The 18,184-nt window shown below is 37.2% G+C and overlaps 1 protein-coding gene across 4 annotated transcripts in view; it reads left to right on the top strand.

Annotated features, from left to right (window-relative positions):
- Positions 1-17,448, top strand: part of CTH (cystathionine gamma-lyase) — a 23,708-nt gene extending 6,260 nt beyond the window's left edge. The window contains exons 4-12 of one of the 4 annotated variants that reach the window (XM_007471640.1): positions 2,153-2,262; positions 4,331-4,462; positions 7,598-7,655; positions 8,098-8,175; positions 10,008-10,160; positions 11,452-11,573; positions 13,378-13,430; positions 16,465-16,603; positions 16,877-17,448. In XM_007471640.1, coding sequence (XP_007471702.1) covers positions 2,153-2,262; positions 4,331-4,462; positions 7,598-7,655; positions 8,098-8,175; positions 10,008-10,160; positions 11,452-11,573; positions 13,378-13,430; positions 16,465-16,603; positions 16,877-16,903 — 872 coding nt within the window. In that variant the 3' untranslated portion in view covers positions 16,904-17,448. Of the gene's footprint in view, positions 1-2,152; positions 2,263-4,330; positions 4,463-7,597; positions 7,656-8,097; positions 8,176-10,007; positions 10,161-11,451; positions 11,574-13,377; positions 13,431-16,464 lie in introns of all 4 variants that reach the window. The other 3 variants (XM_007471641.1, XM_007471639.1, XM_007471642.1) reach the window with 3 other exon arrangements.
- The last annotated feature ends 736 nt before the right edge of the window (positions 17,449-18,184 follow it).

The following is an 18,184-nucleotide window of genomic DNA, read 5'->3' as shown; positions in this document are numbered from 1 at the left end:
AAAACAAAAAAAAAAAAAAAAAAAAAAAAAAAAAAAAAATGATGAACAACTCTATGCTCGTTCACACTTGATAAAGGAGGAGCATAAACACTTAGGGTCTATGCTCTAGAACTTGCTTATAAGAGAGATTGTTTAATAACAATTTTATTTAAGCAGCTGGAATGAGCTTATTCCAGACATACTCTACTCTAGAGAAGATAGTGTTTAAAGAGAGAGTGTTCTAGTGTAACTAAAAATTTTTACCTCCAGTGAAGATGGTCTATAACCCAAGTCATTCTAAAGGGCTTAACTCTACCCAACCCTTAACCACCCCACCCCCTGCGTTTTTTTTTTTTTTAAGGAAGCTTCTGAAAAGCTGTTGAAAGCTATAGACCTCTTTCCAAAAAATGTACTTAAGACTATACCCAATGTTTATCATTTTAATTTTAAAATGATAAGGCTCCTCTCCAAGGACCCTTACCCCTTGAAGCCTATCCATGGATACAAATTTAAGAACTTTCATTCCAAATTGTTTAAATGCTAGTTATATAAAGTGGTAAGTGGGAAGGTAAGGAAGACAAGTTGCCCTTACCTTTAAGTAAGACTGATTTTTGTGTTCAAAACAACAGCAAAAAATTTTGTAAGTATATTATACATATATACCAAATGCTTCCAAATAATTAAGATGTGATTTATGGAATATTATTATCATTTTATCTATCTCCTATTTGAACAAAAAGTTAAATCTGTAAGTTCTTTGAAGGAAGAGACTTACTCTTAGTAATCATTTTATCCCTCTCAGAAATTTGCAAAATGCTTTATATTTTACCATAGTACCCTATGATAGTCTGATGAATTGAAATTATAGACAAATCAAACCTTTTGTTACTATTATAATGTATTATAAAAACCTTTCGGTAAACATAGGTACAAAATCTTGAAAATTGCTGTTGATTTTTTAACAATTCTTTACATTCTTTTTCTATCTTATATTACCTAGGATCAGTCTACCAAAAGTCCAGTATATCTTTTTTAAAAAATAAACTTATTTATTTATTTATTGGCTGCACTGGGTCTTCGTTGCTGCCTGTGGGCTTTCTCTAGTTGAGGAGAGCAGGGGCTATTCTCTGTTGCTGTGCGCGGGCTTCTCACTGCCGTGGCTTCTTGTTGCGGAGCATGGGCTCTAGGTGCACAGGCTTCAGTAGTTGCGGTGCATGGGCTTAGTTTCTCCACAGCATGTGGGATCTTCCCGGACCAGGGATCAAACCCTTGTCCCCTGCATTGGCAGGTAGATTCTTAACCACTGCACCACCAGGGAAGTCCCTCCAGTATATCTTTGATGATAAATTTTTTTTTTCTTTTTTGGTTCACTATCAATAACAGCAAAGTTTTCTTTAAATTTGCATATATAAACATCAAATCCAGAACCATATTTTTAAAAGAAACCATTCTAAGTTGAATGATTTATCTTCTTTCACTGTAAAACTCTAGTAGTTTGATTTACATTGTCTCATTTGTCTACTAAAACTTTCAGAACCGCATAACAAAAAGATTGAGAAAGTACAAAGGATAAAAACCAATTCTTTTCTCTTACCAAAGCATAATCAGTTTGAAATTTTATTTTGAATATTTCATTGGCATTGATTCATTTATTTTATTTTTTTAAATTTTATTTATTTATTTATTTATTTAGTGGCGCTGGGTCTTAGTTGTGGCATGTGACATCTAGTTCTTTGATCGAACCTGGGCCCCCTGCACTGGGAGCCTGGAGTCTTAACCACTGGACCACCAGGGAAGTCCCAGTTCATTTATTTTAGATTTGAGTACTAGGAAGGAATTGTTTAAAAAAGATATTGATATTTCAGGAAGCATGCCACTTCATGTTTGAAGAGTAGAGATTGTGTATTTTAAGAAACATTTTCTGCTTCACACCACTTGGTGTGGGTATCAAGTGTATTTTATTTGACTCTTTGATTTTTAGTTTAAAATTTAAGCCTTATATTCTTTAGTATATGAGAAGGTCAAACTATTCAAACAAAGTAGAATTGCTTTTAGCTGTTTCTTTATTCGTGATTGACACTTCCTTATATTTTTAAAGTGTTTATACTTTTAAGGAATTAATATTTCCTAATACAGTTTTCTTTTCATTTTACCTGATTCTCTTTTGCCTCAGGTACAAACAGGTACTTCAGGCAGGTGGCAACTGAATTTGGATTAAAGATTTCTTTTGTTGATTGTTCAAAAACCAAATTGTTAGAGGCAGCTATTACTCCAGAAACCAAGGTAACTCAGTTTTCAGTTTGTCTGTTTTCCTTGTGATGTTTTGTTTTCATCATTTCTGTTTGCTTGAGGACATAATTTAAATCTGAATAACAAATTTTACTGGAAGCCATTGGAAACCATCAAGATTAGGATAGGTCTGACTTCTGTGTAGTATAGCATAATGGTTAGGTGCGTGCATTCTGTAGTGGGATTCAAATTCTAATTCTGTATCATGGTTGGTGTATTATCATGGGCAAATTATTTAACCAAAGTCTCATTTTTTTCATTTGCAAAATGGGGACAATTGTACCTGCCTTATTGAAAGGTGATTGTGTGAACTTAATGAGATAAGGCGTATGAAATGCTTATTACAGTACCCAATACATGATGACTGTTAAAAAATTTGTTAGCAAAAGCAGACAATTCTTAACTGCATTACCAAGCTAGTATTGGTAACAAAAGTCATCACAGAGTTTGGGTTACAGAAAAGGAAGCTTGTAAGGAAGCCCCCAAACCCTAAGCATAGTTTTAAGGGTTCTAAGGGATGCTTCAGCAAAATGATAGAAACAGAGAATGGGCCACAAGCAGTCTTTAGCTTCCATCCTGGGAAGCTTGTATGCCACCGGAAGGTGTTTTGTGCTGGAATGAATGGCATATGTGATATTCTTTCTTGGGACTTCATTGAAATTCTGCATGGGGAAAAGAAGGACCAGTGCCTTTTATAACTATCAGCCTTTTCCAACTTTTTGCTAATGATTAAAAGGTTTGAATTGTACTCAAGATTATGTTGCAGTGAATGCTAAAAAATGAAAAACTTTTCTCACACAAGTTACTTTGAAGATTAACACCAGGGTGAGCTTTGAGTGATTAAGGCTTGTTTTTAAAGGAACTTGTTTTTTTTGTTGTTGTTGTGTTTTGTTTGTTTTGTTGCTTGGGAGAAAAGATTCTTATTCAAATAGCTGGTCTGAGTCTTTCTAAGGGAGGAAAGCATATTGTGTGTATATTAATTCTTGTCAACAGAACTTTATATAGTGACTCTTTACCAACTTGAATTAATACATTTTTCCCTCTGAAATGTCAGCCTCATCATTTGAAGTAGATTTTTTAAGTCTATGTAAAATCTACTTTGTATTTATTTACTTATTTTTATTTTAATTAATTTTTTATTATGAATGAGAATAATAAATTCTTACCCAGAAATAAATTTTTATATGTTCTTAAATAATTCTGTTCTTGTAGAATATGCATTATTTTGACTACCATGTCTTTTCTACAGTAAAATTCTAGAGTAGGAAGAGAGTTAAACCAGACCACTTGTCCATTTACATAGAAAAAAGAGCCATTAATCCTTTTAAAAAGAAAGCTGTAGATAATGTCAATCAATACAGTGGCAGCTTGTTTAACAAACAGAATTCTTTTCTTTGGTCTTTTCTATAACTACCAAACATACATGATGTGCCTGGATTGTGCTAGGTTTTCGAATAGACAGATAAATATGTGTCTCTTAAGTGAGCTGTGGCCAGGTTTTCTGTTGTGTGTGTCACTTTTCTTCCTCACTCTAAAACCCATTCTCTTCTTCAAGTTCTGGGGACTTATTTTGTAGTTTCTAGTGTATCTGTCGTTAAGTTACTATTCAGGATATTTTTGTCATCATAGAGATAGTTCTCTTTACTGAAAATTCTAGAATGTAAACTTAGACAATCTATGTTATTTATCTTTGAGAACAAAATTCCCAGACATTGAACTATCTCTTTGGAATTCATCCTCTTTTTAATGGAAAATAATTACAATAATTAACTTGAACGCTTTTCTGCTTATATGTAAACTATCTCATTTGATCCTTACAACAACTGTATAAGGTAAATATTATCAATCCTATTGTATAGATGAAAAATTGGAAGAACGTAGAGGGTTAGTTACTTACCTATGATGACTTCTTAGAAATTCATGGGGCTAGGATTCAGATTCAAACCTTTAAACTTCATCATCTATGGTCTTCCAATGTAGCCTCCCAGATGGTTACAGTATATGAGATAGATGTTTGGCAGTGTGTTTTTACAAACTATTGTCATTTACTGAATTGTTTTAGCTTGTTTGGATTGAAACTCCCACAAACCCTATCTTGAAGATGATTGACATTGAAGCCTGTGCACATACTGTCCATAAACATGGAGACATTATTTTGGTCGTGGATAACACTTTTATGTCGGCATATTTCCAGGTAAATGAAAATAATATTTTTGGCATGATTAGTAGACTACACAGGTACCTGTAATTAGGAGAGGAAGGACTTGTTTACATTAAATTACATGAAATCTGCTCATAATTATTGATTAGACGAAGAATTAAAATTGGATCTTTTCTACCATTAGTTAATATCTTTTCAACCCTACGTCAATATGTTGTGTGGGACTTTGTGTGTTTTAAATGTTGTCTTAATTAAAGCTTTTAAGTTCTCTGTGTAAACTCTCTGAAGACCTGGCCGTATTATATGATTGTATATGTCAGTGCCTTACACATAGTGGGGGTTTCAATGTTTATTTGGTTCCAGGTCAGTTATATTATTTTATATATATTTAAAACTGGCTAACTTTTCAAATAAAAGGAAGAGAGGGCTTCCCTGGTGGCGCAGTGGTTGAGAGTCCGCCTGCCGTTGCAGGATACACGGGTTCATGCCCCGGTCTGGGAAGATCCCACATGCCGCGGAGCGGCTGGGCCCGTGAGCCATGGCCGCTGAGCCTGCGCGTCCGGAGCCTGTGGTCCGCAATGGGAGAGGCCACAACAGTGAGAGGCTCGCGTACTGCAAAAAATAAATAAATAAAATAAAATAAAAGGAAGAGAAAAGCTATACTCAATGACATCTCAGTGTACATCACACATTATTTCTCTATTTGTCTTCCCTCTTTCTAGTTTGTCTTCCCTCAGTGCTTCAAAGACCATGCCCGGCCCTCTATATCTTTACCTTATTTGTATCATGAATTTCTACTCCATGTTTCACCTTGTATCTGTGAATACAGCTCCTTTACATTGCTCCTTTTAGACTATCTCTTTTCCTGCCTGTCCTCTACATACATCTCTTCCCCACTCAAACCCTCCCATTCATCCTCAATTCCTTTCTTTCTTTTCTTGTACATTTTTCCAGATTCTTCTTTTCTGCTTTGCTCCTTTTGGTAGATCATCTTGGGATCTCTCTATAATTGACTGGTTGTCTGCCTTTTCCCCACACGTTCTCCCTTTCTTTCCTCTGAGTAACCTGTTTCCTTTCCTTATTAGGAGTTACCATCTCCCTGCTATTTCCTTTTTGTCTGTATCCTGTGGTCTTTCTTATTACACCTCCTGTAGTTCACCTTTATTCTGCAGAGCTCCTGAAACCCGAGCTCATTTTCTCCAACTCTTCAATTAGGCAGATGTTTACAAGCTCAATTGTTTATATTCCCTTCTTCTGTTCCGGGTCCCTGAAGTTGGCTGACTCCCTAGGAGTCTGCACAAAGCTGTTCTTCACCTTACTCCATTTTATTCAGAAGGCACTACCATGTTTTACCTTCCTTTCCTGAAACACATTTCCTGGCTACAATGTGTTCAGATGGCTTCATGTGTCATCTACCTTTGGCTCATGATATAGCTTCAGCTGATTCTTATATCAAGTAAGGCAGTCTGTTTCCAAGTGAAAATCTCCTGGCATCATCTATTTGTCCCAGGTGATTTTCACTCTTGGAGTCTTTATCCCAACTCCTTACCCCATCTACCACTTACAGTAGGGCAGTTATTATAGCATACGATTGCTCTAGTTGAGTCATCATGAGTCCTGTATATTCCCAAAGAGATCGCATGAATCGTTTTAGCTGGGCCTGCCCAGGTTACTCATCAGGCCTGGCCCTTTTTCTCCTATTGTTGTCACTAAAATAGGTCCTGTTTTTCCACCTTTCTGAAGCCCACATCACATTCCTCATGCCAGGAACTGCAATTTGCTTCATTTCAGTCTGGATTCATTCCAGTTGAATTAATCAGAATCACAATGTCCCTAGGCAACCACAAACCAAATGTGGAACCACATTTGGTTCCACAAAGCAAATCTTCTGAAAAGATCCTCTCATTATTTTACACTCATGAAAACTGGGTATGTTCTTTCTTTCCTGTCTTTTGTCTTCTTGATCTTTTATAAGTCTCACAAAAGGCAAAATGGACATACAAGCATAAAGTTTCCACGTAGAACCTCTGAATTCTGGTCCGGTAGTCTGAGTCCTGTCTCTACCAATTTTTTAAATCTGAGTGATCTATTTTATTTTTCTTAGTCCCTTTTCCCCATCTGTACAATTAGTCATAAACATACTGATTTTACTGAGTTAGGTAAAGTATTTTGAACAGCACTTCACTGGGTTATGTAAAGTAACTCATGATTCTTGGAGCATGATGGCATCAACAGCTGTTAGTTATTGGTTTTTATTTTTCCTTTTGACCATAGAGTTTACAGAATGTTAGCACTGGAAGAGATCTCACACATCTAGTTTGCCTCATCACTTCAGAGATGAGCAAACACATATGTAGAGAGTGCTTTGAGGAATACCACACTTAAAATGTCCTATTTTTGAAACCCTAAATGAAAAGTCCCATAGCCCCCAGCTAGGGAGCTTAAACACACACATACACACACACACACACACACACACACTTTATTTTAAAGGAAATTTAAATGGAAAGATGTTGATATTACATTATTTAGTGAATAAGTTGATTATTACTTTAATTTTCACCGTAAACAAAGACATCTAAGACTAAAGAATTACTTTGCAGGAAAGTTCAGTGAGGGAAAACAATCTAAACAAATTTCCTTATAAGTGATTTTACACTTGACAAAACTAGTATAATAAAAGAGTAAGAGTCAAGATCATGGCAAATCAATAAATAACCACAGCATACATTGTAAGGTTTTAATGATTAAAAACCTAAGCAAATCACTTTTATACTTACTTGACAGAACACTTGCTAAATACTTGTGTCAACTATTCTGTGTTTACTGAGTCATAAAATGCCAACATCTCTGCTAAAGGTAATAAGTGTAGGGGCTAGTCAGCAACTGCTCTAAAGAAACAAGTTCAGAAGACCTGTTGACCTGAGTTTATCTGCTATTTCCAGAAAATTTGTGCCTTTGGATTTAATACTGGTTCTAGTACTTTGTATTTTTATTTGGTGTGAGGGAGGAAAGGGAAAGATAATATCAGAGTTCCTGGAAATTTTAAGATGTGCGTATTTTTAAAAGTTAGAATAGGAATGGAATTTACAATAATAAATAGGCAGGCAATGAAACATATTTTCAAGTGATTTCCCATTTGGAATAAAAATCTTTTACTCTTTTCAGCGGCCTTTGGCTCTGGGAGCTGATATTTGTATGTATTCAGCAACAAAATATATGAATGGTAAGACAGTCTTCACTTAGAATGTTCTTTTCCATCAATAGATGAAAGTAGCATAAGACTTTATCCTTTTATCCCTTTACTTCTATTATTCAGGTTTTCTCTGTGACTCATGTAGAAAGTAAGAAAATACTTTGATTAAATATAGGACTTCATTTATAGCAGACAAAACTATGCTCATGATTTAACAGCAGAGGATTAAAATTTACTATAAATGTTATATTTTTATCCTGCTGATAGCTTAAAAAGAACCATTTAATTTTTACATGATTTTAATTTTATTGTTTAAGGTATAGCTTTTGCTAAAGTTTATTTAAACTGATTCTATAGGGTTTTTTCCCAGAGTTTTTTCAAGTGAAAGTCACATTTTAGAAATTATAAGCTGAGGAATAAACATATGTTGTTTTTAACTTAAAGTTTTATGTTTTTGTTTTGTTTTTTTTAGGCCACAGTGATGTTGTGATGGGTTTAGTGTCACTTAATTCTGAGAGGCTTCATAATCGGCTCCGATTCTTGCAAAATTGTAAGTATTAAAAAACCCAAATTTCCCCTTATGCTTTCAAAGTGACTACATATGATATTTGTATTTCCACTAAGTGCTGTGAACTGACAGCATTCCACTAATTTAGGAAAAAATGAGAAATAGTGGGAAAAATTCTGATTTTTTAGAGGAAAGAAAAATTGGGTTATAAAAATGCAGTTATAATAGGGCTTTACAACATGACCAAGAGATACATATTGTTATTTTTCAAAGCCATGTTAATTTTGATCATAATTTGGTAAAGCTCGAGTAAATTTTTTTTTTTCTGCCCCACCGAGCATCACGTAGGATCTTAGTTCCCTGACCAGGGGTCAAACCCCCACCCCTTGCATTGGAAGCGTGGAGTCTTAACCATTGGACCACCAAGGAAGTCCCTCAAGTGAATTTTTAGTTTTATGACTTAATGGATTTTTTGTCTTTTTTTTTTAAACATTTGGAATGATGGCTTTCTTATACTATACCTTTTATATCTGAAATGATAACTTTTAAATGGCACTTAACATATAAACTTATATTTTTCAACAGGTGTCTAAACGTCTGTTTTCTGCTTAGATTGTTTTGTTATCTCAGGTATGGAGAAGGGTTAATTGAAAGAGACTTGATTTAGCCACTGTGATTTGACAGAAAGATAAGATACAAACATAATTAGGAATAAAAATCCCCTTCCAGGGAATACATGTTGGGTAGCAAAAAGGGGCACTGAGGAAGGAAGCCAAAATTTATTGCTTGATAAATTCCTTTCATTTACAAAAAAAAAAAAAAAAAAAGGACTGAGGCACGTATCCTGGAGGCATGGGAAATCACAGGCTGCCTTAGACAAAAGCTAAATAGAATATCGGTAGAACACTCAGGAATAATAGGAGCTGAACTGCTATTTTCTCTGTGTATTATAATACTCTGTCAAAGAAATACAAGATTAAACTATGTGCAGTGTGTCCTTTCATTAAAATCATAGAAAAGACTATTGATGTTTAAAAATTCCTTTCATTTAAAAAAAAAAAAAAAAAAAAAAAGGACTGAGGCACGTATCCTGGAGGCATGGGAAATCACAGGCTGCCTTAGACAAAAGCTAAATAGAATATCGGTAGAACACTCAGGAATAATAGGAGCTGAACTGCTATTTTCTCTGTGTATTATAATACTCTGTCAAAGAAATACAAGATTAAACTATGTGCAGTGTGTCCTTTCATTAAAATCATAGAAAAGACTATTGATGCTCATATTTGAAAAGTTCATATCATTGTATTTGTACTTAGTTTTCAGGATAATTCATTTTCCCTCTCATTTTTTTTTTTAAATAAATTTATTTATTTATTTTTGGCTATGTTGGGTCTTCGTTGCTGCGCATGGGCTTTCTCTAGTTGCGGTGAGCGGGGGCTACTCTTTGTAGCGGTGCATGGACTTCTAATTGCAGTGGCTTCTCTTGTTGCAGAGCACGGGTTCTAGGCACTTGGGCTTCAGTAGCTGTGGCACTCTGGCTCAGTAGTTGTGGCTCACGGGCTTAGTTGCTCCAAGGCATGTGGGATCTTCCCAGACCAGGGCTCGAACCCGTGTCCTCTGCATTGGCAGGTGGATTCTTAGCCACTGTGCCACCAGGGAAGCCCTCCCCTCTCATTTTAAAGCCCATTTCACTAAGCATGTTTTATGCTTCATTCTCATGTTTCTAATTTGATATATTAATTTTTCCCACTAAAACTCAAACATTGGGCTTTGTAGCTAACTTCTCAGAGTCACTATAATGAAAAAGAGCACTGAGAGGCTTTTCTGGGTGCCTCCTCACCTTCAGACTAATCCAAGACATGTTCATTTTGCAGCTCTTGGAGCAGTTCCATCTCCTGTTGACTGTTACCTCTGCAATCGAGGTCTGAAGACTCTACAAATCCGCATGGAGAAGCATTTCGAAAATGGAATGGCAGTTGCTCAGTTTTTGGAGTCGAATCTTTGGGTAGAAAAAGTTATTTATCCCGGTATGTTAATCTGCTTTCTAAGCACATATGCTTACACTAGGATTTTAAGTGTTATCCTATGCATCCTGTTTATGTAACATTTGTTTGTAGGTTAGGTGCTTCCATGTATTTTTATGTTGTTCACTTATTGAGCTTTTTGTGTGTCTGTGTGTCAGGCTTTTTGGTGGGTCTGACAGTAAAGAAGATGGACATGATCTCTGGCCTAGAGTTGTCTATAGTCTAGTGGTTGCTTGGATGTTAAAAAATTAATCTTACATATTAGATATTCCTGTCTTTAGCTTGAAGGTTTGCGTATACCTGTTCCAGGATTGCAACCTTGTACTTTCCAGTAATTTACTTGTAATCTTATCAATCTGATATTCTGCATTAGCTCTAACTTTTATCTGATATAGATTGAGACTTGATACTGGGTACCAAAACTCCCCCGAAATTCTATTACTTTTTTTTGGAATTTCTTTACTTCTCACAACATCTAGAAATGCTCATGTGAGTTAGCAGACTTACATGTTACCCTTTGAATTTATTTTACCAGACTTTTTAATTGTGGTCGTCTTAAGTAAACAGTTCTTCTAAACCCTTTTGAGGTGTGCATCCATGTAGTCTTGGGTGTAAAGGAGAATTAGGCTTGATCCCTGCCCTTAAGGAATTTAGATAAGGCAAGGCAGAAATACATATGAGATTAAATGCCCTAATATGTACACTAGGTATAGAGCTGATGACTGGTGTGCATTTTGAATGGTGGAAGGGAGAAAAGTTTTGGGCTGTGCCCTGAGGAATGGGTAGCATTTGTTAAAAGGTCATGGACAAGACATTTCAGATTTTTTCCATAAGTGTTTATTAATGCCAACCAAGGGCCAGGCCTTGCACTAGGAACTGGGATCCAATTATTAATAAAAGGAATAGCTTTCTCCTCATGGAGTTAGTCTGGTGCATAAGACAGATATTAAGCAAAAAAAATTACAGATGATATAATTAACAGAGGGAAGGGGGCAGTCAGTGGAGAGAATGTTCCAGGTTAAAGGGACAGCATATGCAAAAGTCCCAAGATGAAAAAGAGTGTGGTGCCACTGGTGTAAAGAAAGCTGGCATGGCTAGAGCAAGGAGAGACCAGAAAAGATAGGTCAAAATGAAGCTAGAGAGATAGACAGGGACCAGAACAAGAGGTCAGATGGCATAAAGCTCATTATTAGGCTTATTTGCAGTTGACTTAAGCAAATGGTGATTTTGTTGTTGTTCTGAAATTACATGTTTAACTCTAAAATAAGACATTCATCATACCTTATGACTACAGGACTGCCCTCTCATCCTCAGCATGAGCTGGCAAAGCGTCAGTGCACAGGTTGCCCAGGGATGATCACCTTTTATATCAAGGGCTCCCTTCAACATGCTGAGACTTTCCTCAAGAACCTAAAGGTAAACTTTCAAAATAGCTTTTTAAACTGTAGACGTTAAGACCTTATAGCATTATTATAGTCATTATTTCTCACTTCCACCCGACTCATATTAATGTTGTTGTACTTGGAGTTCACACCCACAAGCCTCTTTGTCATGAAATGCTTTGGGTTGGAAAATCACTTGAAACAAGAGTGATGCAGTAGCAGATATATGAATCTGCTTACTTAACTTACTTAACTCTGCAGACACTGCCATCCATTTGAGAGAGACAGAATGTTCTAATCCATTGGTTTTTAAATTTAAAGTGAACCGTCTTTTCAAATGAAATATGTGAAACCGCAGTAGTGTGTGGTCACTGCAATGCCGAAAGGCTGTTCTGAAATCCAGCCTAGGAATGGCTTTCTAATCCCTGCACCACCCAGGTTGCATCTGCCTGGAGTGACGGAAGGGAGGCCTTTGCCTAATGTTCACAGAGGCAGGAGACTCTCAGGGGCCCTGGGAGAGAGGCCTGTGTAACTCCATACTTTGGGCTTACTTTGAGCTCATGCAGTAATGTATTTAAGACTGAGTTTTAAATACTACAGATCTAAAGAAAAGGATGCTTCTGGATTAGTCAAAGTTCTATTGGTTCTAAAATTTGTCCACTTCTAAAATCAGAAATATAATAGTACACATTTGATTTAACACAGTTGTGAGAAGAATTTTTAGCATGTTGTGAAATTCTATGACACTATAACACTAAATACAATAACCGACTTTTTTTCCCTTCTTCCCTAGGAAGGGGTTAAATAGATGTATTAATTTAGTAAGTGATACATATTAATGAGTAAGTTTGTATAACTTGATAGACATTTAGAGATTTTTATTTAAAGGGTAACCACAGAGCTAGGTCTCAAATGTAATAATTCTGAGGTTTTAGAGCTCATGTTATTGTGCTGGGTCTTAGTTGCAGCTCAAGAGCTCCTTAGTTGTGCCTCATTGGCTCCTTAGTTGCAGCACGTGGGCTCCTTTTATTAGTTGTGGCAGGCAGGCTCCTTCCTTGCGGCTCAAGGGCTCCTTAGTTGCACTTTGCCTGCTCCTTAGTTGCAGCACATGGGCTCCTTAGTTGCGGCTCACCGTCTCCTTAGTTGTGGCACATGAACTCTTAGTTGTGGCATGCATGTGGGATCTAGTTCCCTGGCCAGGGATCGAACCCGGGCCCCCTGCATTGGGAGCGTGGAGTCTTAATCACTCTGCCACCAGGGAAGTACCGATCAACTTTTAATGTTTTAAAAGTTAACACATAATATGTCTAATTGGGGCTTCCCTGGTGGAGCAGTGGTTAAGAATCTGCCTGCCAATGCAGGGGACACAGGTTCGAGCCCTAGGCTGGGAAGATACCACATGCTGAGGAGCAACTAAGGCTGTGTGCCACAACTACTGAGCCTGTGCTCTAGAGCCCGCGAGCCACAACTACTGAAGCCCATGCGTCTAGAGCCCGTGCTCCACAACAAGAGAAGCCACTGCACTTGCCTGTGCACTGCAACGAAGAGTAACCCCCGCTTGCCGCAGCTAGAGAAGGCCCGTGCGCAGCAACAAAGACCCAATGCAGCCAAAATAAATAGAATAAATTAATTAATTAATTTTTTTAAAGTCTGGTGAAATCATTGTTATGGATTTTATTCTCATTTTTTCTCCAAGTTTTTATCCAATTTGTAGTTTATTCATAATTGCACCATTTTCCATCCCCCGTTCCGAGGCCATTTTATTAACAACATTTATTTTTAGATTTTAGTATTTTTATTTTAGTAGAAGATCTATATTAATATTTTCTTTGCCACAGCTATTTACGCTGGCTGAGAGCTTAGGAGGATATGAAAGTCTTGCTGAGCTTCCGTAAGTATTTGTTTTTCTCAGTATTTTAACTTTGATTTCAGCTGTAATGATTGTTTGGAAAAGGAGTCGGATAAAATCGGGGATCATTCAAGATATTTAACAATAAGAGTAGCATGGCACTATCTAGTTGGAATGGACTCCAATTCCATAGAATGGAGACCCTGATAAAAATCTAATGGGGGCTACTAAACAGTAAGCTGCGTCCTCCCAAATTTTGCTTTTTTCCTATTTGCCTGTAGGAGATTCCAGCAGTAATTCTCTGACCTCTGAACCAGGGCCACTTGTTCTATTTCACTCTGCTCTGGAAGGGAGGTTGGAGACTTTGTACCAGAAGGGCTGATTTTAAGACTCCAGGGGAAATGGAGAATGTGTTTGTGATAAAAAAATCCTCCACACTCTTATTTATCAGAGGAGAGCCCTGCTAGTTACCATCAAGTCTCTTTGTTTTCTGTTCTCTGTGGGGTAAATGGCTCTGTGTCGTCTGTGATATAAACCCAAAATCCAACTGTATTCCTGACCCTTCATTAACTGACCCAACCAACTCATCTAATTTTATCAAAGCACCAGAGGATATTCGAACACAAAACAGCCTAAGATCAGGGAGTCCAACAGCTTATATTACAGACAAGGAAACAGAGGTTCAGAAAGTTTTGCTGATGAATCAAATGTCACACAGGAATATGTTAGCAACTTCACTCTTGAGGCTTTGCGTCAGAAACTGTGAGCGGAGAGGTTAAAGCAGCCTCGATCTGGATTTGAGAACATCAATCACTTAACCTTTGTGCTTCAATCTTTTCATCCATAAAATAGTATTAATAATTAAAATAATGATTATTATTTAATGATTATCTGTTCCAGCAAGCATTCCTGAGCTACATCCTGTTTTTCTTTTTACGTTTTTATGACCATATATTATAATTATTGCAGGGATAAATCAATATCATTACCTATTAATTTTCAACTGTATTAAATGCATGGTATGTTTCTATGTTTTAATTTTCATGAACATTTCTGAAATAACTATGTGCAGAGGAATGTCAGGGATTACTAAAATTTAGGCACATTTCCTGCCCTGGTTTAGTAGTTTATAGTTCATGTGGAGAGTCAGGCAATTTCATTATCTTTTAAAAAAAAATGAAGCCCAAATAATGATTCAAATAATTAAGATAAGCCATAGAGGTTTTTGTTAGTCTTTCAGGAAAATGCTTGCTGATAAGTCTGGATGCACAAGAGGGCACACTCAGCATATGAAATTGGTTTATTTTTCGTAGTAATGCAATGTATATTACTTTAAGGCTCTCTTAAAAGTAGACCTCGCTTGATTTATTTAGGGATGTGGTTTAAAGTTGCTTGGCCCTCAGGAGCTCAAGCTAGGCGCTAACCCCAGTGCCAGTGGAAGAATAAATTTAGGTCAGAGCTTGTCTGTTTTATCACCATCATTCTGTGTCTCCCAACAACGCTGCAACCAGTGCAGCATTGCAGTCAGTGGGGAGGAAGCTGAGCCAACATGTACTGGGTTGGTCTCCCAGCCTAACAACGTGTGTTAACTTGGTGACCTTAGAAAACTTACTTATCCACTCTCACTTTCTGTTTTCTCGATTGTAAAATGTGGATAACAGTGTACCGAGATAAGGAAATTGACTGAGGACAGGTAACTTTTACAAGCCCAACGCAGCCAGTATGTGGAGAGGCTGAGATTCATACCCAAGTCTATTGGTCCCAGAAGCCTAAGTTCTTATTTCTACACATTCACTCTCTTTTAAGGAATTAAGAGCCTAAAAAGGCAGAACATTTTTTTTTTTTTTTTGCGGTATGCGGGCCTCTCACTGTTGTGGCCTTTCCCATTGCGGAGCACAGGCTCTGGACGTGCAGGCTCAGAGGCCATGGCTCATGGGCCCAGCCGCTCCGCGGCATGTGGGATCCTCCTGGACCAGGGCACGAACCCATGTTCCCTGCATCGGCAGGCGGACTCTCAACCACTGCGCCACCAGGGAAGCCCTAAAGGCAGAACATTTTAAGAAGGATGTTTGCATGTAAAGCTTCATTAGAATGATCAAAGAAGATATTCATTTACTTTGGACACAACTCAGATTTTCTTTCCATGGGCCTGGAGTGGATAGGAGAAAGTGATTCCTTCTGCTGGTGGTGGAAGGGGATGGTGGAATGTTGGGGGCAGTGTACATCGAAGCGCTCCCTAAGACTATATAAGCCTCTCCTCCGTGATGCCTCAGCCTGCAGAGATTCTCCCTCCTCTGAACTCCGGCAGTTCTTATTTTCCATACTTGTTTGGCATTTGCTGTAGACTGTTCTGTTTTGTGAATTGTCATAGTCTTTAGCTCCTGCTTTGTTACCTAGAGTAAAGAAAATATCTCATTCTTCTTGGTTTCCCAATTCTTACTATAGAGCCTGAACCATAGTAGGTGCTCTACCCTTACCCATGCTGACGATGACGATGAGTTGCTACATGGTCTTGAACATCCTCTGAGGCCTCTGTGTCATGAATTATGTGTTGGAATTGATTCCTAATGCTTAGTGATTGCTACCAGTGATCGTAGGTTGTCTTTCCCTGATCTACCTCAGAAGGTCCAGTTCTGGATTGATCCTTTGATCCAGATGGAATTAATTCTGACCAGCTCTTGATCCAAGAGGCCTCTTATAAGTGCAGCTGGTTGGTCGAGGGGTGTATGACTTCTGGCCAAGACCTCATTCAGGTTGGTGTTAAAATCCACACACTGGAGGCTATGTCTTCCCCTCCTGCATGGGGGGGTGCTTGACTGGCACCTTCAGTGTCCGATTGAGTATACCTTACTGATGGTATGAAAACAATAAAAGATCTTTGTGTTCATTTAAAATCATGACTAGAAATGATAATTTGCGAAATTCCTTAATTTTTTGCCTGCAAAACATTGTAGGTGTATGAAGCATTTGATATTTAGAGTAGAAAAATTTTGAAAATAGTTGCAATTTATGAAATAGAAACATGCATCCCCTGCTACAATATAGTGATCAAAATTTTGCTCATTCTTTCTTTCAGGGCAATCATGACCCATGCTTCAGTGCCTAAGAGCGACAGAGAAGTCCTTGGAATTAGTGACACACTGATTCGACTCTCTGTGGGCTTAGAGGATAAACAAGACCTACTGGATGATCTAGATCAAGCTTTGAAGGCAGCAGTAAGTTTTACTTTAGTGTGTGTGTGTGTGTGTGTGTGTGTGTGCGCACGCACGCACGCTTAATCTTGGGGGCAGCGGGTCACTATGTTTATAGAGTGGACTGTAAACGTTTTCTCTTTTCTTATTACAATATACAGGGTGTATAAATGTATAGGGAACTCAGTCGACATGCAGATTTAAAAGAATGTAGTCTTCAGAAAATAGTTCTTGGAGGAGATGAAGTCTTTGCCTGAAGGTTTAATAACATATTTTTCTTGTGCACTGTTAATACAGCACCCTCCAAATGCAAGTCACAACTAGCATTCCAGAACTGCTATTAGAGATTGCTTCCTGCAAAGATCAAAACTTCTGAATAATTGAATGGACCATTAATGAGCCTTTGCAGAATTTTCAAGTGAAAATTTTAAGGGACTTTATTACCTTTCACAACTGTAATCTTCCTGGGATCATTCCTGTTAAAAAGTTTCCTCTTTCCTGTATTGTAATTGACAAGTTAATTCTGTTAAGATCTTTTTGTTAATTCGGATATACATCTGCCTCTGAAGGAGGTGAGATTTGTGCTGCTATTGGGGATTGTGTTCTTTTTTTCAAGCTTAAGATTTATATTGATCATGTTTACAATATAATGGTATTTCATTTTTCATGTTTTCTGAGGAATTTAAATTATTAAATGAATGTTCTTAAATCAAGGGTGATTTTGTATATTGTTGAAAATAGCACACAAAGCAATGGTTTACACTTAATTACCATAAGCCAAAAATCAAATATCTGAAAAGTCTGTGAAATTTTACTGATTTAAGGTTGTACTTACTATTTTTTAAAAAAATAAATCTAATTATCAAATGTAGCCCATTGTGATATTTTTGTACTATGTGACATTAAATTGTATTCCTGGGCCCTTTTATTTCCCAACTCTTAGAGGTCTCAGCCACTTAATTTTTATAAATTCAATTGTGTAATTATCGTGCTCAAATCTTAGTGTTTGCAGATTAGTTATAAAATCTGTACAGGACAGGTCAAAAGCCACTTTTATAGAGAAATATTACTTCTTATATTTTTATCTGAAACAGTAAATTTGTTGAGGCTAAAGGAAGAAATACTTTCATAGCTAGAAGCATAATCAGCAAGTTATTGTCAATATGTCGTAAGTCAAATAACTGGATTTTTTAAATTGTTTGTACTAAAGGCTTTCAGTCACATTTGCTATCACCATTTGTTTCAGTTTAAAAAAATACTATCATTGGGACTTCGCTGGCGGTCCAGTGGTTAAGACTCCATGCTTCCCTTTCAGGGGGCATGGTTTGATCCCTGTTTGGGGAACTAAGATCCTGCATGCCCAAGGGCATGGCTGGGGCGGGGGAGCCTATCATTGAACTCGATTAATAATAGTGCTGGGTAGGAGGAAAATACATACAAATACATATTCTTATGTATTGTGCATTTCTAAATTATGTGTATGGACCCTGGAAATTCTGTCTCTGTAGGTAGCAGCATTTTGAGGCTGGTTATATCCCACTGTGGTTTCTGGAAGACTTGATTTCTTGCCATTTCAGTACCTTAAGGCTGTAAGGATAAACAAAT

This window comes from Lipotes vexillifer, unplaced genomic scaffold (assembly GCF_000442215.2).
Source record: "Lipotes vexillifer unplaced genomic scaffold, Lipotes_vexillifer_v1.1 scaffold461, whole genome shotgun sequence".
In the NCBI taxonomy this organism is placed as follows: domain Eukaryota; kingdom Metazoa; phylum Chordata; class Mammalia; order Artiodactyla; family Lipotidae; genus Lipotes; species Lipotes vexillifer.
The sequence above is the reverse complement of the archived record's forward strand: the minus strand, read 5'-3'. Positions and strand labels throughout refer to the sequence as shown.